This window comes from Lontra canadensis, unplaced genomic scaffold (assembly GCF_010015895.1).
Source record: "Lontra canadensis isolate GAN:19392208 unplaced genomic scaffold, GSC_riverotter_1.0 scaffold72, whole genome shotgun sequence".
NCBI classification, from domain to species: domain Eukaryota; kingdom Metazoa; phylum Chordata; class Mammalia; order Carnivora; family Mustelidae; genus Lontra; species Lontra canadensis.
The window spans coordinates 6,487,537-6,514,927 of record NW_022631066.1 but is presented as its reverse complement, the minus strand read 5'-3'; the positions used below and the strand labels follow the sequence as shown (position 1 = coordinate 6,514,927).

Sequence of the window (27,391 nt, the reverse complement as noted above, 5' to 3'; positions counted from 1 at the left end):
TATTTGTATGAAGTGATGCGTGCATGGAACCTGAATTCAAATTTGAATTCCATTAAAAATCTGCCTCCAGGCGGTGCCTGGGTGGCTCAGTGGGTTAAAGCCTCTGCCTTCAGCTCAGGTCATGATCCCAGGGTCCAGGGATAAAACCCCCACATCAGGCTCTCTGCTCAGCAGGGAGCCTGTTTGCCTTCCTCTCTCTCTCTGCATGCCTCTCTGCCTACTTGTGATCTCTCTCTCTGTCAAATAAATAAATAAAATTTTTTTTTTTTTAAATGAGAAAGATTCCCCAAACCCCTAATGCAAGTGGGCCTCAGTGTGTATCTACCTGCAGAATAATAAAGAGGAGGAATAAAGGAGGGAGAGACTGAAATTTGTCCTCTGGAAAAAGGATCATGCACACTGATCTCTTTTCACTTCCTCAAACTGCTGAGTAAAACTTGTCCTCAGGCCTTAGGAGATGCGCTTCTGTCTTCCCACACATTGCCTTTCTCAACATTCTAAAGCTAACTTGTTTTTCGTCTTTTTCCTTTGGGATATTTCAGCTTCAATAACATCTCAGAATGTTGTCTCATAACCCTAACTAAAATAGCTCCTGCTTACCATTATTCTCTTTCTCAGCCTGTTTTGTGTTTTCTTATTGGGATTATTTTTCTGATTACTTAAAAAAAAAAAAAAAATGGTCTCCTTTTCAACTAGATTATTAGGCTCCCCGATGGGAACTTAGCTTTCATCTTTTCTATCATATTCCCAGCATTTAACTTAGAGTCAGAGCATGGTACACTTTTACAAAGTAGGAAGTACTCAGTAAATGCATGTGGTTGGGTTTTGGTTTTGCTTTGGGTAACATTTAGTCCTTTTGTCAGTACCTAGGGCAATTTAAAAAAGTTTCTAAATTTCCCTGTGCTCTTGAGAAAATTGAAGCTAATATCTTAGCTTTTTCATAATCATCAAAGTTACCACACAGGGATGAACTCACGTGGATTTATTACCATGACCTTGGTTAATGTTTCACATTAAGCCAAATGGGAGGCCAATCACATTTGAGAATTTCATTAATTGAATGGGTATGAATAGTAATTCCATGACATTTGCAAACTAAAGTATACAGTATTCATGTAAATGTACTTCATCTCAGTGGTCTACCACTTTAAAATTTTTGGAGTCAGGATCTTATCATTAGTGAACAGTTTATGGTTTTGTTGTAACCTCAACAGTGCAGGGGTTAGCAATTCATTTTCTTAGAGATCCAGATCTCTACACAGAAAAAAAAAAAAAAATTCTTCTGACCTGTGAAAAGAGATGACAATAGGAGAAATAGAAGAATTATCTCTGCCAGCTAATACAAGCAGATAATACAAGATAGAACTCTTCTCATTGGTCCTTGGCCTCAGAAGTCCATCACATCTTGCTTTTTTCTGAAAGTGGGCCTGAAGAGTATGGCAGTGCGATGTCTATCTATCCCATGGCAGGTCAGAAGGAAACAATGGAAATCAAACTTGCCATTGGCTTAGCATTGTCCTATACATGTGGAGGGTCATTTGAAGTCTTGAGGGTTTGGGATGGAACATAGATTTATCTAGAATCAGGGTAGCCTTGGGATACTGTGAGAAATCTATTTTTCCCAAGAGCATAAAGATTTTCTACAGAAATAGATGACCACTTTGGGATCCAAGATGCTACTCCTGTATAGGTTTATACCTCTTACCCTTTTGGCTTTAAAAGAGAAAATACAAGAAAAAGAACACTCCAGAAAAATGATGCTGGAAAGATATATGATTGAAACAGAGTACAGCATCAAAAAAAGCAAACTTTATAAATATAGAAAAAAGGTGTTAAAGGAAAAGGGTGACACTTTTTTTGTGTATGTATTTGGCATAAATTGGAAAAAGACAAAAACTGAAGAGTAGATAAAAAGTGTGAGTTAGGGGCACCTGAACCTGTCAGTTCAGCATCTGACTCTTGATTTCAGCTCAGGTCATGAGCTCAGGGTTGTGAGGTTGAGCCCCGAGGTGGAGTCTGTTTAAGAGTCTCTCCCTCTCCCTCTGCCCCTCCCCACCACCTCCTCTCTCCCTCTCTAAAAAACTAATAATAATAAAAATTTTTAAAAAGCACGAGTTAATCCAATTTAACTTTCCCGTAAGCAATGCACACATATTTGGAGTAAGAGTTCTGAGGATAAAAGTGAATGATCCGGAATGAGTTTTGGTAAATGTCAAGTTGCAAGTTACATCTTGGAACTCTACAATGAGAAATGAGAATATTAAGGTGTAGAAAAGGAAATATTTGTAGCTGAACATGGGAGGTAGCTTCAAGGACAAAACTGTAAAAGACCAGCTAATCACATTGTAGCAACCCAAGAGATCCAGGGTACATCTTGTAATAACCTATTCTGGAGTTATGGAATGGCCTGCCAGCTGTTCCTGACTGAAGACTACTTGAGGCAGAATGACCCAGAAAGTCCATATGGTACCAAAGGCAAAAGCCTAATTAGATATATTACTTCTAACTTCATAAATCCACACTCCCAGAAGGAAGCAGATTAATTGTAATGCTCATGTGGGGAGGGTGACTTTCAAAAACACAAGAATTCTGGAGGCTAAAACATGTTTCTCTTTAATAGTGGTTATCTTTGGGTGGGAGAATTGAAAGTGACCGTTATTTGTGTGTCTCTCTCTGCAGTAGGTTCATGCAACTTCTGTAATGAAACAATTTAGCCATTTTGCTCTTATTAATACAGATACAAAGAATGATGGAAGAATCATGACTCTCTATAAACTACATTACACATCAGTTGAGAGTCCCATCTCATATTGTACAAGAACCAAAAGTTAATATATTGTTGCAAATATTCAAAAGATCTTTGCCAAAAGTCACTGTAGAGTTGTTTTTTTTTTTTTATGCTTTATTATTTAAACCTGCAAACAGGTCTCAACATGATTGTGCAATTAAAAGCTACATCTGATTATTAGCCAAGGACTTTTTAAATCTTATTTTGTTCAGAAGGGAAGGGGATAGCACACAATTATGTGTGTGTCGGGCTCTTCCTCTCCATATTATGGGGGTTCTTAAGGACAGAAACTTTGTATCCTCACTGAGGTGTGAACTGAACCTTCCTCAGGGTGATTGAGTTTAAAATCCCAACACTTTTGGAACACTGAAAAAAAATTAAATTTAATTTAAAAATAAATAAATAAAATGCCAACACTTGTGACAATGGGCCTGAGGCCCTTTTAGGGATAAAGTTATGCTTCCTGGTAATTTTGTACCATGCTACTCCTGCTGAGAAACTCTCTGGGAAGATTAGGGATCCCCTAGGATATGAGTTGGTGGGGGAAAAATACCTATGTCTCCTGTTGTGAATCTTATTGGAATAAAAAATTTCAATGCATTCGGTATCTCCCATACATTTTACATTCATTTCACAAGAATATAAATATTCTGGTCATTGATTTATGATACCACAATTAAGGTGCATTCAATCTGTAACTTTTATTCAAAAGCCTCTATTCTACTGTATTTTCTAGGATTTACATCATGAAGATTGGTCTTAGTCCATAGATGAAAGGTTGGGGGGAGAAAAAGTTGGGTTGGAGAGAAAAAGTAACAAAGTAACAAAGATTTTCTTAAAAAACATCTTTCATTTGCATGAGACTTTACAGAATAATCCCCTCCCCACCATGCCAAAAAAAACTAATTTGGAAAGCAGTGATGGAATTTTATGTTTACTTTAAGAGATCTAGAAGTGTGTATTTCTTCAGAGAACTTTAAAAATGCAATCCAATTAGTACAGAAAATTAGTATCTTCTCAAACTTCAGTCACCTTATTTATAAGAAGAACTTGGACTAAATTATTCTGTAAATCTTAACTCGAGCTAAGCAACCAACCAAGCTTTGCAATTTCTTCATAGTTACTTTTCTGGAAATTCATACTGTTATTCAGTCTACAGACTTTCTTTCAAACGGTCTCAGTTGGAGAAGCAGTTCAAAGTCATTTTGAGCTCAGTTAAACTCCTTGCTTTGAGCTGTGATTACTTTCATGTCCTAATTAAAGGGGCAAATGGGTCTCCTGCATCTTGTTTGGAAAGTCACAAGCAATCAAGGGCAGGTTGATGCTCTGACTGATAAGCATCTTCATTGGTTTCTCCTGTCCAATAACGTGTGTATCATATTGCTTATTTTTGAATTGTCTTATGGCACAGGATATACTTTCTGCAGCAGGGTGATGGAAAGCGATCATTAAATGAAAAGATTGCATGCTTTGTCTCTGGAGAATGTTTCAACTGCAACGGCTACATGACAGACATACCATGTGCCTGTTACTATAGAACTGAAAAGCCCTTTCCAGCTGTTTACACTTCGGATGCAAAATGGCAATTTGACATAGACTAACAGTGTGATGTAGGCATCTGCGTAAAAAGGCTACATATGGAGCATGCCCAGTGCGGTGAGTGCGTCCTCCGCCCTCCCCCTCCAGATCTCTGAAGATAAGGCTTGAACTTTGCACTTGCAAATGTCACTGCATACGTTTTGCACTAGGGTTTTTTTTTTTTTAAAGGTTCTCTTACAACTAATTTCCTGTAACAATCCCAGAGCAGAGAATATTGAGTGTGATAAGATGCATCAAGTTTAGAACGAGTTGATGCCTGTCTTTGAATGCACTTGAAGTGTTCTTTATTTTTAAAGCAATATAAGGCATTCGAGTGTTTGGGGGTTTTTTGGGTTTTTTTGGTTTTTTGGTTTTTTGGTGTTTTTTGCACCCCCGCGCCCGGAATGGGAAAATAAGAATCTCCTTGGATCAGAGTCCTCCGGGGTAAGGCGTGAAAGCCCCGGAGGCAGGAAGGGACGGAGAAGAGGGGCTTGCCCAGAGCATGGATAGGAAAGGAGCCGGGGCGCTCCAGGGCTCAGCGCGCACTCAGGATCTGTGCCCGGGGCTGCAGCTGCGGATGAGAAAGGCGCTGTCTGGCTAATGAAGGCCACCTGGGTCAGGCTTCTGAAAAGAGCCAAGGGAGGAAGGCTGAAGAATTCGGATATCTGTGTAAGCTCAAGGGCTTTCATCTGGGGGAGACTCTATATTGTCGTTACTGCTGCTGTCCTTCCAGTGAGTGCTGGCAGGGGCTCCCGTGATTTAGTAATCTGAGCCTGATTGCAAGAGAGGGAGCGAGGGAGAGTCCTGTAATTTTCTGAGCTCCTTTTCCTATGTTGTTATTTATTGCCAGAGAAGCTATCCCGGGCAGGTGTTTTCTTTAGGCAGCGTTTATTAAATGTCTGTTTAAAGCTATGGGGGAAAAAAAATGTGTTGCTTGAGGATGGAGTGAAGCCGGCTGCTGTTGTCTTACAGTTTTGTCAGTGAAGGTATCAGGTAAACAGAAAGGTACCGAAGGATGCTTAATGTTAAAAGGGGAGTTGCGGCAGAGAATTGAAGTTTATAACTCGTCAGGCTTTCTTTTATGTTTTTTTAGTTAGTCGTATCTTCTTCCCCGTTGTAAATACTTGATTTAGCCTGTCGTCTCTTCTTGAAGCCATCCATGAAACCCCTCTATGCCCTTCAGCTGGGCACTGCACCACGGAGCCTGTTTAATTATAAAGGAACTTGTTCAGGCTTCCAGAAAGCATAGTCCTTGGAACCCTCAGCCTGGGGAAGGAATGGTAACTTGGTAGGCGCAACTATCCCAGGGAATGGTCTGCAAAGGAGAGCATGATGTTTCTAGATGGCTTGCCACAAAATGGATTATTTTCTCCTCTTTTCAGGAATTTATAGCAGAGTCGAGGAAGCTAACTGCTGTGTCAATGAGACTTTTCCAATGCAAACATCATAGATGGGATCTGTTTTAAAATGCAAATTTTTCTCTCAAGGGTTCGGCAGACTCCTACACCAGCCGTCCATCCGATTCAGATGTTTCTTTGGAGGAAGATCGGGAGGCAGTGCGCAGAGAAGCAGAGCGACAGGCCCAGGCCCAGCTGGAAAAAGCAAAGGTAAAACCATTTCTCTCCTGCCAAGGTCTTTGCCAGTCATGCCGGGTCTGAGATGGGCCACCTGTGGAAGTTTCCTTTAAAGCATATGTTTGGACTCTTACAGTGTGTCATTGTCTGATTTTAAACAAGTGCAAGAAAGGGAGTGTATTTGATTTCCTTGATAGAAAAAGGCAGGGTGATAGATAAGAGTGGTCCTGGCTTTTATCTCGTTTTATAATCCAACCAACTCATTTCTGTAGGTGGATATTTTATTTAGACACACAGAAAATGATGCCCAGATATACAAAGGGGAGAAATCTGCTTCTGGTAACAGAATGATTTCACTTCATTTTTCCAGTAAACCATTCCTCTGCCCAGAAAAACAACTTTCTTCAAGGTGATGTGTATTTTCATAGGCTTGAACAGTTTTTCCCCCAAATTTTACTCCACAGATGTTCTATAGTAGTATTTTCTTATATTGAAAAAATAGATTGCATAATGCTTTTCAAAAATAAGCCATAAAAGATTTTATCAGTTAAAAGCGTTCTTCCCTTGGAACCTGTTCTTCTCCATCATATAATGAAGTGTGTATCTATGGAAGGGGGACTGGAAATCAGAGATAAGATCTGTAAGTACAGTATTAACCAAGACAGTTGTTCGTTTCACTAATTATAACGATGTGAATTCTTTTTCCCATGCAGTCATTCGAATGGCAACCATTTCTAAAAGCATAGATTGTCGTTCAAGTTTACGGTGTCTTGGGTATACCCTTGGGATCTGGGTAACTTGGAAATGAACCCATTTCGCATGGTGGTTGGTTTTCTTTTGGAAAAAAAAAATTATTGCTTTGGAAAAAGAAGAAGTACTGTGTTGATCTTGCTTAAAAAAAAAATCAGGGGTGGCATTAGACACTCTTGCTGGCTGCTTCTTCCGAGATGAGTAAAATCTCTGTGTGTTGCTATGGGAATTGTGACTTAAATCTTCTGGCTGGAATGCATGGACGGCCCTTATGTAATATTCATGGCCTCTAGCACAGCTGCCAAAGTAGTTTGCAGAGGAACAGCCAGGAGGCCTTGACTTTTAAAAAGCAGTCTTTCCATACATCAAAAACCGTGTTCTCACCTCATCGGGCAGGGCAGTCATTTCCAGATCTGACACCATCTTGACTGCAAGACAAGTCGTAAACAGCGGGAGCGGGGAGCTGATAAAGCTAGGTGTGGCCCAGTTGCTATCAACTAATCTCTTCCAGGTGTCCCCCATCTAAAACATTACGGGGAGACACTATGGATGAAGCTGGAGGACATAATGCTCCGTGAAATAAGCCAATCGCAGAGGGATGAACCCTGTGTGATTCCACTTAGAGGAGGCATCTAAAGCAGTCACACTCCTAGAAGCAGAGAGGGGCACGGTGGTTGCCAGGGGCTGGGAAGAGGAGGAAGAGGTGGAGGAGGAAGTGGCGAGTTGCTAATCAACAGAAAGTTGCAGTTATGCAAGATGAATAAATTCAAGAGATCTGTTGTACAACGTGGTGCCTAGAGTTAGCACAACTGTATGTAGCACTTCGTATGTTAAAAGGGTAGATTGCTTGTGAAATGTTCTTACACAATTAAAAAAATATAAAATTAATGGAGAAAAACAACAGGTATGCCTAGTGAAGTTTGTTGCCACATGTTTGCAGTGTAACTAATATATGTCGAGATTGAGAATCTGAATCCTTGTATTTTGTATCGGGGTGCAAAGAAGAGTCTGGGAAAAAAAATAACAGTCTGTGTTCCAGAAATAAGTGTTTTATTTGCACTAATTTATTCATGTGATTTTCACATACCAAAATTAACCAGTTTCTCAGATTCGTATCACATGATCATATAATCCACTGTCTTTATAGGTTTGGTTTTCAAAGTCTTTAGTTATCTGGTTGGGGAGTTTTTGTCCATAACTGTGTGTTGTAAGCCCTCAGTTAAAGTGACCCAGCTGTGTAGAAATTTTAAATATCTTTTAACCAGCATGGACCAAAATCCTGTTTCCCAAATCAAACCAGGTTCATGTTACTTGTCATACAGACTAAAAAGTTTATGATTACAAATAACGTAGAAGATGAAAGAAAAATGAAGATAATTTAAAACCAAGGCAAAACAATCAAAACGTTTTCTGTTTAATGAAAATGGTTTATTGACATCCATTTTTCTTCCTTAAAATTAGGGTTTTTTTGTTTTTTGTTTTAAGATTTATCTATTTATTTTAGAGAGAGCAGGAGCAGGGGGTGCAGAGGGGAAGGCAGAAAGAATCTTAAGCAGACTCAGGGCTTAAGGAGGAGCTGGATGCAGGGCTTGATCTCATGACCCAGAGATCCTGACCTAGGTTGAAACCAAGAATGGGACACTTAAACAACAGGTGCCCCATTAGGTCCCTGTCTTAAACCTTTGATGTATTCAAATGAGTTACACTAGGATAGGTGAGAATTTGAATATATTCTGAAAGACCATGGAAGGACTAGGATTTAAGTGTGCTTTATGTGAAACTCATGGCTTGGTAGGTCTGGTTTATTAATTCTAGGACCTCTGAAGAAGAAATGCAAAAGAGGGCTTGGAGATGGCTTTTTCATTAGCTTATTGTTTTGTTTTGTTGTTGTTTTTTTTTAAGATTTTATTCTTGGGGTGCCTGGGTGGCTCAGTTGTTGAACCTCTGCTTCGGCTCAGGTCATGATCCCAGGGCCCTGGGATAGGAGAGCTTTGGGCTCCCTGTTCTGCGGGGATCCTGTTTCTCCCTCTCCCTCTGCCGGCTGCTTTGCCTACTGTGCTCGCTCGCTCTCTCTTTCTCTCTCTCTGTCAAACGAGTAAGTATAATCTTTAAAAAAAAAAAAAAAAGATTTTATTCTTAAATAATCTCTGCAGGCAGCGTGGGGCTTGAACTCAAGACCCTGAGATCAAGAGTCGAGTGCCCTTCTGACGGAGTCCGCCGCCAGGTGCCCCTGATTAGCTTATTTTCTCCCTTCCCCTCCCACCAGGCCTTTATGTCAGTACGACTTTGTGGGCCCTATTTTAAAAGGAAGCTTTTAAAGTTTAAAAATACATGAATTCATCGTTTAATTTTAGATAGTCGAAAACACTTTGCACGACCATCTTGGAAGAATCAAAAGTTTCCCACACTTCTGTTGTAATCATTATAGATAGCATCCCTCCGGCAGACTTTCTCAGTGGGCGCTGTATCTTACTGCCCCCGCGGATCACGTGCGGTGAGATCCCTGGGAGAGGGCCTGGAATAAACCGCAGCAGCCTTTTCAGATCTTGGCCCTCTTTAAGTAAGAACGACATTACCCATTAATTGCCCTCAAGAACGGGTCTGTGAAATAAGGCGATGGGGCGAGGAGTACAACTAGAGACGTTGCCTTTTGAAATTAAGTGACCTACAAAAGGTTCTCTAACCAGGCACTCCGTTGATTCCAGTAAAAGCCAGTACTTTTCATTATGGTTTCTCTTCAACTGGTAAACTCTACAGTGAACAAATTATGTATTAATTTTCAGACAAAGAAAAATCAGCTGACCTGATTTTTTTTTTTTTATTTAACTTGGTGTTTTCATCCCAAAGGCACGTTTTGTTTTGTTCCTTTTCAGTTCTGCCGTTCTTTGCAAATCTTGCCTTATTTAAGCTGGTGCTCTTTGATTTTTTTGCCTTTGAGACAAGTAGTACATGAACTTAATTTACTCCCAGAGTGATCTTTTTTGAAAGGCCTCTTTATTGGGGTGTAATTCATTCACGCACTTAAAATATACAATTTGGTGGTTTGGGGAATATTCACAGAGGTGTGCAACCATCGTTACGATCAACTGTGGAACATTTTCATTGCCCCTTAAAGAAATCCCATGCTCTGAGCTAGCACTCGAGCACCTTTTTCCCAAGCCCCCCAGTCCTAGCCACTCTCCAACCTTCCGTCTCTGTAGATCTTGCATATAAATGGAATCGTGCGGTAGGTGGTCTGTTGCGACTGGCTACCTTCCTTTAGGGATGTTTTCTGCGTTCACCCTGCTACAGTATATGTCAGTACCTCAGTCCTGTTTTTTGCCCAGTAATATTCCATTGTATGTATATATTTATCCATTATCGTTCTGTGGACATCTGGTTTGTTTCCACTTTAAGCTATTGTGAATAATGCTGTGATGAACATTCGCGTACAAGTTTTTGCATGAACATATGTTTCCATTTCTCATTCGTATATATCTAGGAGTGAAATTGCTGGGTCATCGGACCATCTTTTTTTTTTTTTTTTGGTTAATTGAAAGAATAACTTTTTTCTTTTCGCTCTTACTCCCCAGAACTGATGCCTTCTGCTCTAGGAGCAGAGACTCAGAGTTAGGAAGTCCGAATGTGGAAGGGATTGGCACAGACTTGAAGTAGGCTCAGTGCAGTCTTCTTAGTAGAATGGATTAACGTGAAATTTTAAATTGACTGTTCTCTCATTGGTGCATAGCACCTTGGTGGGGAAATTGTATTAGGCACCGTTGGTGAGTACACAGGCTACAAGGCCAGAACCACAAAAAAGAAATAAGCAGACTGCAGAAAGCTTTTCCTGTTTGTTTGGGGAGAAAAAAGTCTTGGCCTTAGATCATGTTAATAGAGTAGAAATACTGTAGGGGAGTCAGGAGCATCAGGGTGGGAAGACTGCCCCCTACTGGCAGGAACAGAAAGCCCTTCCAGAATGGACACGAGTTCAGCTGAAAAAAAAAGAAAAGTGGCCAGTGGCCTAATAAGTAATGTAAGCGAATGCCAACATAGGAAATGGCTGGCAGCAAGAAAACATGGAACCTTCTAGAGAAAGGTGTTTTTTGTTGTTGTTGTTTTGGGTTTTTTTTGGAGATCTTGCCAACTTGCAAATGTCTTAATTCTAGCCTCACATTTAATTCCTAGTTTGGCTAGTTACAATATTCAGGTATGACGGCGGTTCTTCTTTGGCACTTAAAAAATGTAATTTTGGTGTTTCTGCCTTCCAGCACTGTTGATATGCTGACCGGTGTCATTGGGGTTTTGAGGGTTTTGTTTTTTAATTTTCTGCAGTATGTCGAGGACTGCTCTGCCTTTGGTATTTTGACATTTTGCCTTGGTGCAGCTCTCATTTATCGTGCCCGGCTTCTCATTGAACATTCATTATGAAGGGCCAGTCACTTCAGTTCTGGAAAGGGACCGATTTTTATTTTGATCATTTTCCCCAGTGTATATTCTTCTTTTTTGGATTTTCTAGTTTGATGGGAGCTTTCTTTGGATTTTTTTTTTTTCTGTCTCTGTTCTACTGTCTAGTCTCTCTCCATTTTACCTTCAAACCCATCCATTGAAATGTTTATATTTGACAATTTGATTCCCAAGAGCTTTCTCCTCTCCTCTTTTGTAGCTTCACTGTTCTTATTCCATTGCTGTAATATTTTCTCTTGCATCCCATGAGCTATTCATTTTAATTTTTCTGTACTGTCACTGTTCTTTAAACTTTTAAAATTTGGTCTTACTGTTTTCAGAGATGTGCTTTTTGGCAGTCTACAGGGTCTTGCTCTTAAATACGTATAAAGCCCACTGGAAGTTCTAAGTGCAATAGCAAAGCTTCCTAGCTGCTCCTCTTTGATAGGTGGATTGGACGGGGACGTCTTCCCTTTTGCCTGGTTCATGTTCTCAGACTAGAGTCTCCAGCCTCTTGGTACTTGATGTTCTCACGCTTTCTACTTTGTCAACTGCCACTGTCACTTTCTATAGTCTACATTTTTGTCGACTCTCCTCTCATTTCCTGTTCTTTTTGTCTGTGGGTTTATACTTTCTCAAAAAAAAATATTTTTAGGAAGAAGCATATGTTCAGTTGACCATGTTTTATTCCCCCATAGTCATCAGTAAACATATTGTATATAAAAGAGAAAATGTGTTTTTCCTATTGTCTTCATCCATAAAAGCCTTAGACAGTGGGGGAATCTGACCCAATTAGAAATACTCCCTGAACCAGCCTTTTCAGAAGAAAGGAAAAAAAAAAAAACATGAATATGTGTTTTCACCTTCAGCCTGAAGATGACCTTTTTAATTCCAAAAATATTAAACATGTTTTTAGAAACGTGTATGATTAACTTCTGTGGGAGGTAAGGACGAAGCGTATGTATATACCTGTATTACATACTTTCTCAAACCTATCGGAGAGACTATTAGAATCCAGAAAACATATGGCAGGTATTAAATGAGAAAGCTGTTTATAGGAAAACACCATGTTTCATGGGTAAAAACCCAGCAGAAAGTGCTCATCATAGAAAACACACAGTAGACCTTCTTAGGACGATATTTTAGGCTTAACTCATTTTCCCATCATTGATCTCAATGCTGCCTTTCAGTTTTTGCATGGAAAAATGGTCAGCTCTCCTTGGCTCATAGCAATTACCTTCCAAATAGAAGTAGGAGACTGGCTAAAAGGTCAAATCTCCAGTAGCTTGGGTTAATTTAAATACATATTAGCTTAGATTGCCCTTTTTTCCTACCTGTAAGAAATCAAAAACTCATGCATGTGACTGGGGAGGTATAACCCTGAACACTGGTGCTTGTACCCCTGCTCATCCCACTTGGTAGGTAACAGTAACAGTAACAACAGTAATGACAACATCTGTTGGAGGATCTCTGTTCAACAGACACTTGGAAAGTAGAAATGCAAAGCTCTGTATCTTCAGAGCATTTTGAAATACTTTAGAGCGGTTATGACCACGAAGTACATACAGCATTGGATGGGTGCCTGGACTGTTTTTGACATCCGGAAAAAATCCTCCTTTGTTCTCTCCACTAGCTTTAGCCACAGAGCAAACTGCTCTTGTCACCTTAAAGCCCCCACCATTTTTCCTCTGGTCCCAGTTCTCTTCTGTGCATTGCTGGCCCGCTGGCAGGTTGCCTGGTGACCAGGTGTTCTGGGATGGCCTTCGGCAGGTGTGGAGGTTGGCATCTCTGAACTTGGGGGGGTTCCTTTTCCTCCTCTAGTTGGTCTCTCAGGCCTCCGCAGGCTGGTTGTCTCCTTCTCTTGCTGGTTTCAGGGCTACAAGCACACCGAGTGCGTGCAAGCCCCATTGGGAAATACTCACGTCCTTTCTGTGTCCTGTTTGCTGAGGCCTTGTTGGTGACAGCACACCACGTGGCTAAGACCGGAGTCTGTGTGCGAGGGGATGACCCCAGGACCTGGATTCGGCTGGTGACTGGTTGCAGCCTTTTTCTGCAGAGTCTCCCATCTTTTTCTCCCTCCCCCTTCTGGAAAAAGAGATACTTCCTTACCTTCTAAGAGAAACACCTGTCTTCCTTCCCATCTTTCCCTTCCTGTTAGTGCCAACCTTCCTTATAGCAGGTTTCGTCCCCATTTCCAGTTCTTCGTTTCTTCCCCAGCTCTCTGAAACTCCTTTCTGTCTCTCTACTGATAGTGACTAACATCTCTCATGACCTAATGAAGCCGACTGACCTTTCATCAAGTGTTGCCTTGACTTCTCTGTAAGCCTCACCTTGTTCTTCTTCCCAACCAAGTCCCCTTTCTGCCTACAACACAAGCCTATTGCTGCTACTTCTCTGGCTCCTTTTCCGTCTCTTTCGCTGCTGCTTTCATGGAAGTCCATCCAGCCACGTGCTCAGTGCTGGGACCTCGACCCGGTGGCTTTCATGGCGTTAGGCATGCCATTGGCTTTCAAACCGTTGGGTTCCTCAGGAGCTGCTGCAGAGGCAGAGAGGGGCCCCGGCAGGTTGTGTTCTGTGCATTCCTTCTAGAATCGGTCAAAGGAGCTCCCTCCATTCTTCTGTTGCGCTGGGACTCCCGTGTATGTTTCACTTGAGCCAACCAGGTGCCCCTCCACAAGGACTTTTAAACCACTGCTGTCTTTCCCCTTCCTGTCTTGCACTTCCCATAGCTCCTACTTTTCATCGGCAGCTTTGCCCCAGCCTCTCTCCCTGGTGTTAATGATGTCATGTCCTCTTCTCTCTGGCATCCTTATCCGTTCTGCGCCCTCCCCCTCCACCACACTGTTTCAAATTGAGCTCTCCACTTTTTCTTTCAAACCCTTTCCTCTCTGCGTTTTCCGACCTCTGTCAAGGTTAACTTCATCCTCCTAAGTTAGTCTGAGGGTTGGCAATTTTCTTCTGTTAAGGGGTCAGTTAGGAAGTATTTCCAGTGCCTCCAGTCTTGTGGTCTGTGTCACAGCCTCCCAGCTCGGGGCTGCCCGGACTCCGATTCCATCTCTGCCATGGACGGGCTGCCTGACCTTTCGGCGAGCTGCCTGTGAAGTTGTAGTTGCAGTGATTATTGTGTGAGCTGATACATGGTACATGTCAAGCACAGGGTTCCCATTTGGAACCACTCATACCCATAGCTCAAGTTCAGTGTCCGCTGGGGAGTCTGTACGAAAAGTTAAGAAACCACTCTTTCCATTTCTCTTTAATGAACACTGTATACTATTTGGTGGCAGTCGTATTCAAATTACTCATTTCTAACTTAGTGGTGAGTGCTGTGTGGCCAATCTGTAGGTCCAGTGACTTCAGCAGCCCTGCAGCAACGGGCATGTCCTCGATCACATGACCTTTACAGCAGCTCACCACATCAGGTCGGGTGGCATCCCATCCAACCCATGACCAGGGCCCACGTCCTGTCTCCCGAACTGGACTTTGAGCCCCTTCAGAGTAAAGATGTTCTCTGTGCTTCTTCTCACTGGACTGACTCCTACCTTCATTACCAAGAGCGAGCTAACCTGCCCTTGTGCTCTTCTCACATCTTCTAACACCTGAGTATTTTAGGAATAAAATTACATATCGCTCTCTATATCTTTACAGTTATATTTATCTTGACAATCTACCTGGGCGTATGGCTAAGGGTTATAGGTTTTAAAGAGAGCCTGATTATCTAATTCAGTGCTCTTTGAGTGGTTTATGGTTATATTCACGGAAGTTCTAGAGGGGTGAAATTTGCCCACGTTTAAAACTACCCTCTTGTGTAAGAACGCTTATAAGGACTGTTAACATAATATAGACTTCTGGCTATTTCAGAGCCATAAATGGATTGGGAAGGATTATTATAAACTTTGCAGCTCAAGCTTTTTTTTCTTTTTCCTTTGAGAGCTGTAACTGAACATCTTTGTTGTATCCTTATAAACACAGCTATAAATACATGATTTTTCTCCTTTTTCTTTGCCCGATTTGAATGGGGGAACACAGAAAGACCTTTCCAGGCTGCTTAAAGTTGTCATCCTCCTGCTCTACTCTTGAGTTCGGCCCCCAACAGCTAAATGAAAGATGACGGAAACTGGGAAACAGTAGAATTTATTCAGTTAGTAAACATTTGATGAGTGATTATGCTGTTGAGCTGGGAGCTAGAAGAAGGGAAATCAAAGATGTGTTAGATGTGGTTTCTCCCTCAAGAAACCCAGGGTCTAGTGATGATGCCAGATGTGTGTGTCACTGGCTGAGGGTGATGTGGTAAGTGTTAAACTAGCAGCAGCATGGCTGGGTGGTGCTTTAAGGGTCCTGACCAGGTGACCCTCAGTTCTGGTTGGGGGAGAGGAAGGGCTGGAAGACACCGGAAGGCTGGTGGGATTACAGATGCCCCCACTGTTGTGTGAATCCTTGGAGCACAACCTTTGTTAACCCGCAGCATGCATTCTAAGGTTAGCAGGATTTATTGCTAACCCAGGGCTCCAACAAAGGCTGTTCTTTTGGTTTAATTTTGTTTAAATCCTACTTAGTTCCAATTTACTGTGAACTAAGCACATTAAAGTTTTTTTTCTTTTATTTTGTTTTTACCTGCTTAACCGTTTTGATGAGTACAGTGCAGTAGTGTTAACTGTGTTCCCATCGTTGTGTAACAGATCTCTAGAACTTTTTCATCTTGCAAAAAGGAGATTTCTATACTTACTGGACAACAGACAGCAGCTCCTTATCCTCCCTACCCCCAGCCCTTGACAACCACCATTTTACTTTGTTTTCATGATTTTGGCTACTCTAGGTACCTCAGATGAATGGAATCATACAGTATTTGTCCTTTGCTGACTGGCTTACTTAACTCAGCATGATGTCCTCAAAGTTCATGTCTAAGCAGGTGCCAGAATTTGCTTTTTTTTTTTTTTTAAAGACTAAATAAGATTCCATTCTATAAATATACTGTATTTTCTTTTATCTTTATTTTTTATTTTTTATTAACATATAATGTATTATTAGCCCCAGGGGTACAGGTCTGTGAATTGCCAAGTTTATACACTTCATAGCACATACCTTCCCCGATGTCCATAACCCCACCACCCTCTCCCTATCCCCCCCAACCACGCAACCCTCCGTTTGTTTTGTGAGATTAAGAGTCTCTTATGGTTTATCTCCCTCCTGATCCCATCTTGTTTCATTTATTCTTTTCCACCCCCCAAGCCCCCCATGTTGCCTCTCAACTTCCTCATATCAGGGAGATCATATGATAATTGTCTTTCTCTGACTTATTTCACTAAGCATAATACCCTCTAGTTCCATCCATGAATATGCTGTATTTTCTTTATCCATTCATCTGTCAATAACCATTTGGGTTGCTTCTGTCTCTTGGCTATTGTGAATAATGCTGTGTTGTTGTTGTTTTTATCTTGGATTTTTTTTAGTGGTCTTGTTAAGCTATTCTATCAGTAATGAGTAATTAAAGGTGATGTCATACAGTGTCTCAGTCCTGAGCTTTCCAGTGTTTTACTTGGCTTGATCCTTTGCTACTACTGAGTGAAGAAGGGAGGGCAGATATAGTTACCCCACTTTATGAATGAGGAAATTGATGTGGATATAGAAGGCTCTTGCCCAAGGTCGTTGAACTCTCAAGTGGCAGAATGAGGACAAGGACCTAGGTTTTTTGGTAGGATTCTCTTACATTCTTTCACCTAATCAGTGAGCACCTCTTAGATGTAAACCAAGAACACACTAACGTTGCCTCTTTGTTTAATGTTCTGCAGGGATTAAAGGACGAACACAATTTTTTTTCCTTAATGACGGAAGCAAAAAAAAGACAACCATTACAACAATTTTAAAAATAAAAATGCCACCTCTGCTTTTTTTTTTTTTTTTTTTGGCTGTTGAGTTAGATAGCACAATTGGAGTTTCACAAACAAAATATTCATCTTTATTCCCACATTTTAAGTTTTGCTTATGGTCCTTATGCCACTGATTTGGAAAGAGTACAGTTTTAAGAGAGGAATTTTCAGGACGTGTATGTGTACTCTATTCTTGGTTCAATGGAATGTGCTTGAAAATATTTAAGTAGGATCTTCCTAAAGAGAAATGGAAAAATAACCAAATATCTAGGAAATATGTTGTAAGAAGGATGCTGAAGAAACAGTTTAAGTAGGCCAAGGGAGAAAAGATTGAACTTAACAATGAAACTATTTGAGAAGAGGTTTCCCAAGTTTTGTCCTATTCCTACCAAAAAAACAAAACAAAACAAAAAACCCAAAAAACAAAAACAAAAACAGGAAGGGTCTAAAAATCATAGCAAAAAATATAACGTTAAATGTTAAAATTGGCTAGAGAAGGTTGAGAATATGTTGTCAAGAAAAACTAGGAAACTGCCTCAGTGATGGTTTAAAAGAAATTTTTGTAACTTAAACAAGTGTTGCTGTTGTCTTTGTAAAAACTAAACCCTGGAGGCACCTGCCTGGCCCAGTGGGTCGAGCATCCAGCTCTTGATCTCAGGGTACTGAATCTGAGTCCCAGGGTGGATGTAAGGATTACTTAAAAAAAAAAAAATAAAAAATAAAAAGGAAACAAGATATGAAAAAAACAACTAAACCCTCTCTTTAGGAAAGGAGATGAAGGGCTTAATTAACTGTCAATTATTTATGTTTTAGACTCTCTGCTAATAGTTCTTTCTACTGACACTTGCAGGAATGCCACTGCTTTAAAACAAACCAAAAAAACAAAAAAAAACAAATTTTAGAAAAAGTGTCCGTTCTTGAAGATTAGAGGCTGACACCATGCTTCCCTACTTACTCTCAAGATCAGGCCAGGAAAAGTATTTGGCAGGAGCTGGGCAAAATTGTAAGCAGTCAACTTTGCAGTCTTTTATGCTTTCTGATTCCACTCCCTGGATCATACAGAGTTTAACTCTCCCTTTTGTCTTCGTAAGGGAACGGTAGTCATCCTTGGATGAATTCGTAACTGGACCAATTTTAATCTTACATTGGAGTCAGCCTATATTCCTTACGGATGAAAGTCATGATTCAAGTTTGTTTACAAGGCCACACAGCATCATACATTCGCCCAGAATTAAAGCGAGTCTTTGGCATATGCCACTTGCTGAATTATGCAAGTCGAGGGAGTCTGGATCATGTCACAGGTCCCCTCATGGATGCACACAATGAGTATAGAAATCATTTGAACAGGTGATGATGTTCACATGCTAAATCACTGCATTATTCGTAGAACATGCGTACATTTTTGGTCACCTCCCTTGTGGTGAGCGTGATGCTAGAAGATAGGAAATGAGGAAGTCTTGCTTCCCGATCTTAGGAGCTCCATCAAAGAGGACCTATAAATGTACCAAATCACCTTATTCATCTCCTGCCTTTGAAATGAGAGAGGGAAACTGAGCAGACTGGGGGGCAGGTTTCACAGCTCCCACGTGCACTAAGGTTTATGAACTGCCATATATTTCGTGCCCGTTTGACCACATGCCTCAGAGATGGCATTTCGGACATAGCAGGGGTATCAGCATCCTCTTATCCAGGGGATCAAAAGTCCACTAAAGGGAGGTAGCCCAACCTTAAATATTTCATTTAAGCTTAACACATTAATAAATGTATACCCTGGCACTCATCTTTTGCTACAAATCCAGGGCATGTTCTTGGAGTAGAAGTCTGATGGCTGTCTCACCGGTACCCGTACAACCATGTCCAGTATAGAGTACTTGGGCATTTGAGTTTGACTCTGTCCAAAGGGCCTGGGGTTCCAGAAAATCCGAGAAGAAATGAAAAGGATTAATTTAAAAACCTAGTCCTTACTTAGACCTTAAAATGGTACTCAAAATTTCTCCTAACTACCTTAGTTTTATAAAACATGAACCATTTGTTTCTAGTCTCATACTTTTTGCCAAATGTCTTAGTAAAATAAAAGGGCAAGATCTGGCATAAAATGTAGCATCTTTATAATGAAAGAGAGGACTTCGAATGATGTTTCTTTTTTCTTAAAAGAGCATATGTCTATAAAATGTTTTGATCTTCATAAAGGTCAGTCAACTCCTAATAAACTCGAGCCCAAGAAAAACTGTGAGTTCCAGTTAAAAAAAAAAAAAACAAAAAACAGGGCACCTTAACATTCTTGACCCTTGAAATAATTTTTTATACTTCCCTGAAATATCTATGCTGTTTCCTTGGCTGAAAAATGTTCATTGTAACATCACCAGTAGGGGACTCTTTTTTTTTTTTTTTTTTTTTAACAGTGTTTCTTCACCTTTTCTGGATCACAAATGTCTTTGAATATATGATAAAATCGGTGAGCCTTCTCCAGAGAAGGAGTCCCGTTTCCACGCCCTCTAGCTGGGCTGATATTTCCAGGTCTTCGCAGACCCCTGAAATCAATGTGCGTTTCCTGAAGGTTTACAAAAGTACAAGAATCTTTGTTGAAAACCCAGCAGTCCTCCATGTAGAATGGCAGATGCCGCCCGAACTATGGGACATTACCCTCAGGAAGAGTCATGCTTTGCCTTGCTCTAGATACTTGAGATTATCACATACATTTGTCTTGGAGTTTTCCTGTGAGCCATAGTGTTTAGTCTAGTGTGGAACCAGAGTTTAGGCAAATATACAATATTCCAAATACTTTCACGTGCTGTCTAGCTGTGAAGGGTGTCCTAGTTTAAACAGTTGTCAGTGGCTCGCCATGTCCAGGTTTTGTTTTGCTTTCAGCGTTTTCAGTGACCTGTATGAAAATGAACAAAACGGAAAGATGCTTTCAAGTTGAGCAGATCATGAGCGCTTATTTTTCTGTGGCCGGTCCTGGCTGCCTGCCTCTGTGGGCTTCCTGGTCTGTGAGCTTCTGAGCTGCTTTATCCTGTGTTAACGCCCATAAAATATAATCTGCATATTTACTCTTTATTCTCGCCTGGAATATCTGTTTGATTTGGACACTGACGAGCTGTTTGGAGGGGAGCCTGCCTGCAGGTTACAGAACATTAAGGCTGTCTGTTGCCTAATTGTCCTCCCCCCCCCCCCCCCCCCCCCCCCCCCCCCCGAAACCTCCTGCCATTTTTCTGGCCGTCTTGGAAAAATAATTGAAATATTACACGTTCGCAGCCGCAGGGCTTTTCCCTGCCCGGGGCTCTAGGATTCCATTGAGAATTTCACTGTATTCAGCAACCGTGGGCTCCTGTCTGATGCGGCTCATGCTCTGTCCCACCACCCCTCCCTACCTCACCTCCTGCCCCAAGTGACTCGGTGTGTTCTTGCGTCTTACAGCCTTTCAGGCCCCTTTGGGTTTTGCTTCTCTCCCCAAATGTGTAAACTGGGAAAAACTTGAACTAAGATTGTCCTGTTGACACTTATAATTTACCTCCTTTGCCGAAGCCTAGCGAGTATTTGTGGAGTCAATGAGCCACGTGATTAGGGAGTGCTGGGGAACATGTGACTGGAGCTCAGAACGTTTGGGATGTAACCACATTTTGCTGTCTGATCCTTGTGACTTAACTGTTTTAGGATGTTCTGTCTTATCCTCACAGCTGCTTGTGGCCTTGGAGAGGGGAAGTGGGATGTAGAGTTTGTTTCTCCTATTCCAGTGAGTGAGACACAGAATGCCTCTTGGTGACTTTGTGCATTTCTTTCTTTTTTTTTTTTTTTAACATTTTTATTTATTTGACAGAGATCACAAGTAGGCAGAGAGAGAAGGGGGGAAGCAGGCTCCGTGCCGAGCAGAGAGCCCGATGTGGGGCTCGAGCCCAGGACCCTGGGATCATGACCTGAGCCGAAGGCAGAAGCTTTAACCCACTGAGCCACCCAGGTGCCCCAACTTTGTTCATTTCTTAGTGGAAAAAAAAAAAATTGAAGTTTCTGGTAGAGATAACTGAAGAAGAGTTTTCAGAAACTGTTTGTTGGAGTAGGGTCCCCCTTCACCAAGGCCACTGTGTAGAGCATGGGGTGATGGAACACGTAGGAACCACATCTGAGCAGGTGGTCTCTGAGGGAAAAAGGGTGCCCCTCCAAGTGGCCAGATTCCTGACTCATAGCTGCCAAGACTTTGCATTCTTTGTCTTAAGCAAGAGTCCTTTACAGCCCAGTTTCTGAAGAGCTGTTCTATTACGTAAAGATGAGATTTTTTTAAAAAGATTTTATTTATTCATTTGACGGAGAGAGAGATTACAAGTAGGCAGAGAGGCAGCAGAGAGAGAGGGAGGAAGGAGGCTCCCTGCTGAGCAGAAAGCCCCAGTCCTTAAGCCTCTGCCTTCCGCTCAGGTCATGATCCCAGGGTCCTGGGATCGAGCCCGGAATTGAGCTCCCTGCTCAGTGGGAAGCCTGCTTCTTCCTCTCCCACTCCCCCTGCTTGTGTTCCCTCTCGTTGTGACTCTCTCTGTCAAATGAATACATAAAATCTTTAAATAAATAAATAAATAAATAAAATGAAATAAAAATACTGGGCATGTCAACCCACTGTATTCCTCAGGAAAGAATGAGCTATTCTTAGACCTTTGTCCTTCAGATAAATTGTAGATGTAACACATGTGAAGTTCACCACACACACACACACACACACACACACACAAGCATACAATGAAAACAGACCAAAAAACCCCCAGTACACAAACATACACAGCTGAGATTTGGGGTGACATTTAAATCTGTAGATGAACTGGGGAGAAAATGCCTTTGTTGTTTACTCTTGAGTCATCTTATCCATGAATATGAAATATCTTGCCATTAATTTCATTCTTGGGGCACCTGGGTGGCTCAGTCATTAAGCGTCTGCCTTCAGCTCAGGTCATGATCTGGGGTCCTGGGATCGAGCCCTGTGTCAGGCTCCTTGCTCAGTGGGGAGCCTGCTTCTCCCTCTCTAGCTCCTCGTGCTTGTGTTCCCTCTCTTGCTGTCCCTCTCTGTCATAAACAAATAAAATCTTTAAAAAAGAGAGAGAAAAAAAAAACTCCTTAAAAAAAAGTCCATTGAATGTTTTGTAATTTTTTCCATAAAGGTCATGCTTATACTTGTCAGGTATGTTCCTGGGTATCTTATATATATTTTTAGTTACTACTGTATAGTCAGTCCCTCTGTCCCACTTTCTCTCAAGTTATATTTTTGTACATCACCAAACAAATCATACTTGATTTTGCATCAAAATCTTGGTATTTGTCAGTCTTCTTAAATGCTTATTAAATGTTAATAAACTTTCTGTAGATTCCTGGGTTTTCTATCAAACATAGATTGGACAGTCCTATCATGTGAATAACGAAAATTCTATTTCTTCCTCTCCAATCCTTTTAACTTTTCATTGTGTTCTTATCTTAGTGCACTGGTTAGACCTCCATGGTTAGAACCTCCTTTTGGGTATTTGACAGGTACAGCATCCTGGTCTCTGAGTTTTTAAAAGAGAATGCTTTTATTTTTTACTAGTTTTTTTTTTGGTTTTTTGTTTTGTTTTGTTTTTTTACTATTTATAATTGATGTGGGTTTTTTTGTAGATACTCTTGCTCATGTTAAGGAAGTTTGCTTCTATCTCTAGTTTGCCAGGTTTTAAAAAAAAAAAAGACCAGGTATTGATACTGAATCTTTTCAAATGCCTCTTTTTATATCTTTTAAGATGATCCTGTGATCTTTTTTTTAAATTTCTTTAAAATTCTTTAAATTAATAGATTTTCTATGTTAAACTGACTGCATCCCTGGATAAGTAACATTTTCACAATAGTTTATCTTTTTTTTTTTTTTTTTAATATTCTATCTTTTTAAATATGTGGCTGGATTTGTGGCACCTGGGTGGCACAGTCGGTGATTAAGCTTTTGCTTTCAGCTCAGGTCATGATCTTGGAGTCCCAGATCAAGTTCCTGGATCCACTCACTGCTCAGCAGAAAGTCTACTTCTGCTTCTCCTTCTCCTTCTGCCGGCAGCCCTCATCCCATCATGTTGTCCCTCTCTCTCACTCGAGTTCTCTCTCTCAGATGAATAAACAAACTTTTCTAGGAAAAATATGAGGCGGGATTTGACTTGCTAACGTTTAACAAATGATCATGAGAGGAATCGGCCTTTAATTTATCTAATTTGTACTGTTTCCATGTGGTTTAAGATCGAAGTTTGCTGTGCTCATAAAATCGCTATTTTTGTTTGTTCATTTTGGCTTTTTCCCCCTGGAAGAGTTTCTGCTATGTTCTAATTATTCCTTGATAGTTTCTAGAACTCCCCGGGGAGAATTCCTATAGGTACTGTGGTTTTACTCTTTGGTAGAAAGCCTTTCAAACAATTGATTGAAATTCTTTGATTATATTATAGGACAATTCAGGGTTTTCACTCCCCTGTCATTTTAGGTGTTCTAGCTCCTTCGTTCTTTTTTGTTTTTATCTATATTTTCACATATGTTAGTCTAGATTTATTTATAATTGTGCTATCTTTTAAAATCTTGGTTGTATCTATCTCAAAGATGCTCACCTATTTGATTAATACATACAAATAAAATTTGTAATTTTCTCTATTTCCTGTTTCAGTAATTTTTCTTTCTTTTTTTTTTTTAAGATTTTATTTATTTACTTTAAAGATTGAGACAATGAGCAGGGAAAGGAGTAGGGGGAGGGGAGAAAATCCCCAGCAGACCACACAATGAGTGCAGAGCCCAACCCGGGGCTAGAGGTCAGGATCTTGAGATGGATTAGAAACCAAGAGTCCAACACAGGTGCCCCTGTTATTCTCATTTTTTTCTTGTTCATTTAAGTCAAGATTTCTCATACTCTTCTCTGTTGATCATATACACTTTTCATGTTTCTGTTTCTGTATCCCACAAATACTGATGTGTGGCATTTTGTTACTGTTCTGTGCTAAGTGTTTTCGTTTTGATTTCTTTTGACTTTTTTTTTTGAGAGGGAGCCCATGCATGAGAGCTGGGGGGAGGGAGAGAGAATCCCAGGCAGGTTCCACACCCAGCACAGAGCCCATAGGGCTCAGTCTCAGGACCCTGATATCGTGACCTGAGCTGAAATCAAGTCAGATGCTTAACTGAGCCACCCAGGTGCCCCCACTTAATCTGCTTGTAACACCACACATTAGATAGTAGTAGGAGTAGTAGTTACATTTTTTAAAGTAAATTGTATTTTTTTAAGATTTTCCCATTTTGGGGCACCTGCGTGGCTCAGTGGGTTAAAGCCTCTGCCTTTGGCTCAGGTCATGATCCCAGGGTCCTGGGATCGAGCCCCACATCGGGCTCTCTGTGAAGCAGGAAGCCTGTGTCTCCCTCTCTCTCTGCCCTCTTGTGATCTCTCTCTGTCAAATAAATAAATAAAATCTTAAAAAAAAAAAAAGGTTTTCCCATTTCATTTCTACTGCCTTTGCTTACCATTTCTTTCAGGCATCAGGGATTCCTTCTCATATCACTGTTGCCATTGATATTTGTCATTTATAAGTTCCTTTCATGAGCACATTTTTTTTTAATTTTATGTTTTATAAACATATAATATATTTTTATCCCCAGGGGTACAGGTCTGTGAAACGCCAGGTTTACACACCTCACAGCACTCACCACAGCACATATCCTCCCCAATGTCCGTAACCCCACCCCCCTCTCCCATCCCCCCTCCCCCCATCAACCCTCAGTTTGTTTTGTGAGATTAAGAGTCACTTATGGTTTGTCTCCCTCCCAATCCCATCTTGTTTCATTTATTCTTCTCCTCATGAGCACATTTTTTTTTTAAGATTTTATTTATTTATTTGACAGAGATCATAAGTAGACAGAGAGGCAGCCAGAGAGAGAGAAGGAAGCAGGCTCCCTGCTGAGCAGAGAGCCCCATGTGGGACTCGATCCCAGGACCCTGAGATCATGACCTGAGCCGAAGGCAGCGGCTTAACCCACTGAGCCACCCAGGCGCCCTCATGAGCACATTTTTGATGGGGAGGTGTATTTGGGAAAAAAACTCATTTGTGAAAGGTAGTTTTGCTTAAAAAACAATTTTAGGTTGAGAGCTATTTTTTTTTCCTAGTGCTTGGAAGACGATATTTTACCATCTTTTGGCTTTTGGCTTTTGGCTTTTGGCTTTTGAGGAGTCTGTTCTCAGGGTAACTATCAATTCTTTGCAATTCTCTAATTTTCCTGGCTGCTCAAAGATCTCGTCTCTGTCTTTGGTGTTCTGTAGTTTCACTGCAATCTGTCAAGGTACCAATTTCCTTTCCTTTAAAATCCTGATTGGAATTAATTGTACCTCCTGAATCAAGGAATTGATATTTTACTAACATTGGAAAATTCTGAACCATTATCTGGAAAGTTAAAAAAAAAAAAAATGAAACCAAAAACCAACACCTAATGGCACTGTCAGTTAATCTTTGGTGGAACGTTTGTCAGAAAGGTCAGGTCAATTGAGAGACACATTAATAAACTGTTACAGGGTCATATTACCCAAAATAATGGGGGTAAAAGAACCTTTTCTAAGTAGAAAAGGGGCGGCGTCAACAGACACGCCTGTCAAATGTTAATTCTCATTCTGACTAAGTATATGAATGTGTCTTAGAACTAAAAGAGTCACACAGCGTGTTTAGTCTATATTTTTTCATGTATGGAGGAGGGGAAGAGAAGACTTATCTGTATCTTTAAAGTTACGTATAGGGATTTTTTTTTCTTTTTAGGGATTTCTGGCCAACTTCTAAAAGTATCTCAGAGTTCAGTGTCTCAACAAGGTACTGAGTAGTATGATGTGTTCTGACCGAAACGTGTTTCCAAAAAGAAAAGACCAAAAGTTGATTCTTACGTATAAACGGGCTGGAGGAGAGTGATGAGCACATATTACACTCAAGTCTTATTCATCAACATGAGAAACACTTACACATTTGCCTTTGATGCATCAAGCAAATGGATAATTTAAAGAGACCGTCTCTTAATCATTTATATTTGGGCTCGGTCAGATGCTTTTGTATTTTTATTTATACACAGATACCTCTTTTTCTGCAGTTTTAGAATCCTTCAAACAAATCCACAGTAAATGCTGCTTTGTTTACCTTCTCCATTTGCCACATCTGGCTGTGGGAATAAAATAAATAGAATAAATCTGTTTTTTAATAATACCTAATAATAATCTGTTTTTAATAATACCTAAAGTAGATCCTGAGCTCTTTTTATAGATTTCTCAACCGTGCTTATAAAACCTATTTTGCCTTTTCCTGTGCTTATTGCTTACAATAGCAAACATATTCCATTTAAATAAAAAATGTACTTTAGTCGAGTTAGGGAAAATGTCAACTTCAACATAGGCTTTATTCCTAATAATCCAGGATATGAAAAGGAAAGAGCTGACCACATTTTTTCCCTTTGCTTAAAATCTTTACAAATACATAGTAATCTTTATTCCTTGAAAAGCCAGGGGGAAAAAAGCAAGGAAATTAACTGACACATCTTGACAATGACACTCGTCTCATAAAACTCAAGAAACAAAATGGATAAGCCCCAAGGAAATTTTTGTTGACCCCATAATTACTTCCTTCCTCTGGTCATTCATCTGTTACAAGACCGTAATTTATCTTTTTAAGAAAGAATAAATCAACTTTAGAAATAGAGATGTGTGATTGCAAGCCTTATGGATAAAACTGAAAACTCTTTTTAATAATCTGAAATGTCAAGCTACTCACTGAGATTTTCTCTTGAGTCTGAAACTAGCCAGAGTTTGAGCAAAAATACCACACGTATTCTATTTGAAGTAAGATTTAAAATTTTAAATGTGGCAGTGAACATATTTGTCACCCCCGAAATGCTTTTTGTCGTCTTCCTTCTTGTCCTTCATGATATCCTTCTATGTTTTTTACATTGATTGTGGTAGTTACATGGGTATAGAAGTTACAACTTAACCAAATCTGGGGACATCTGGGTGACTTGGTCAGTTAGGCGTCTGCCTTCAGTTCAGGTCATGATCTTGGGGTCCTGAGATCGGTCCCTGCATCTGGCTCCCTGCTCAGTGGGGAGTCTGCTTCTCCCTCTCCCATCTGCTACTCTTCCTCTCTCTCTCTCTCAAAGAAATAAATAAAATCGGGGCACCTGGGTGGCTCAGTCGTTGAGTGTCTGCCTTCGGCTTGGGTCATGGTCCCAGGGTCCTAGGATCGAGCCCCGCATCGGGCTCCCTGCTCAGTGGCAAGCCTGCTTCTCTCTCTCCCACTGCTGCTCTGCCTGCTTGTGCTCTCTAGCTTTCTCTGTCAAATAAATAAATAAAATCTTAAAAAAAAAAAGAAAGAAAAGAAATAAATAAAATCAACCAAATTGAAGTGTGTGTGTGTGTGTGTGTGTGTGTGTGT

General features: G+C 40.6%; 1 protein-coding gene across 9 annotated transcripts in view; it reads left to right on the top strand.

Annotated features, from left to right (window-relative positions):
* The window catches only part of CACNB2 (calcium voltage-gated channel auxiliary subunit beta 2), a 373,095-nt gene that overhangs the window by 247,102 nt on the left and 98,602 nt on the right, over nt 1–27,391 (top strand). For 7 of the 9 annotated variants that reach the window (XM_032880872.1, XM_032880874.1, XM_032880871.1 and 4 more), the window contains one exon: nt 5,854–5,973. In XM_032880872.1, the coding sequence (XP_032736763.1) occupies nt 5,854–5,973 (120 nt within the window). Of the gene's footprint in view, nt 1–4,735; nt 5,036–5,853; nt 5,974–27,391 lie in introns of those variants that run through there. The other 2 variants (XM_032880880.1, XM_032880875.1) reach the window with 1 other exon arrangement.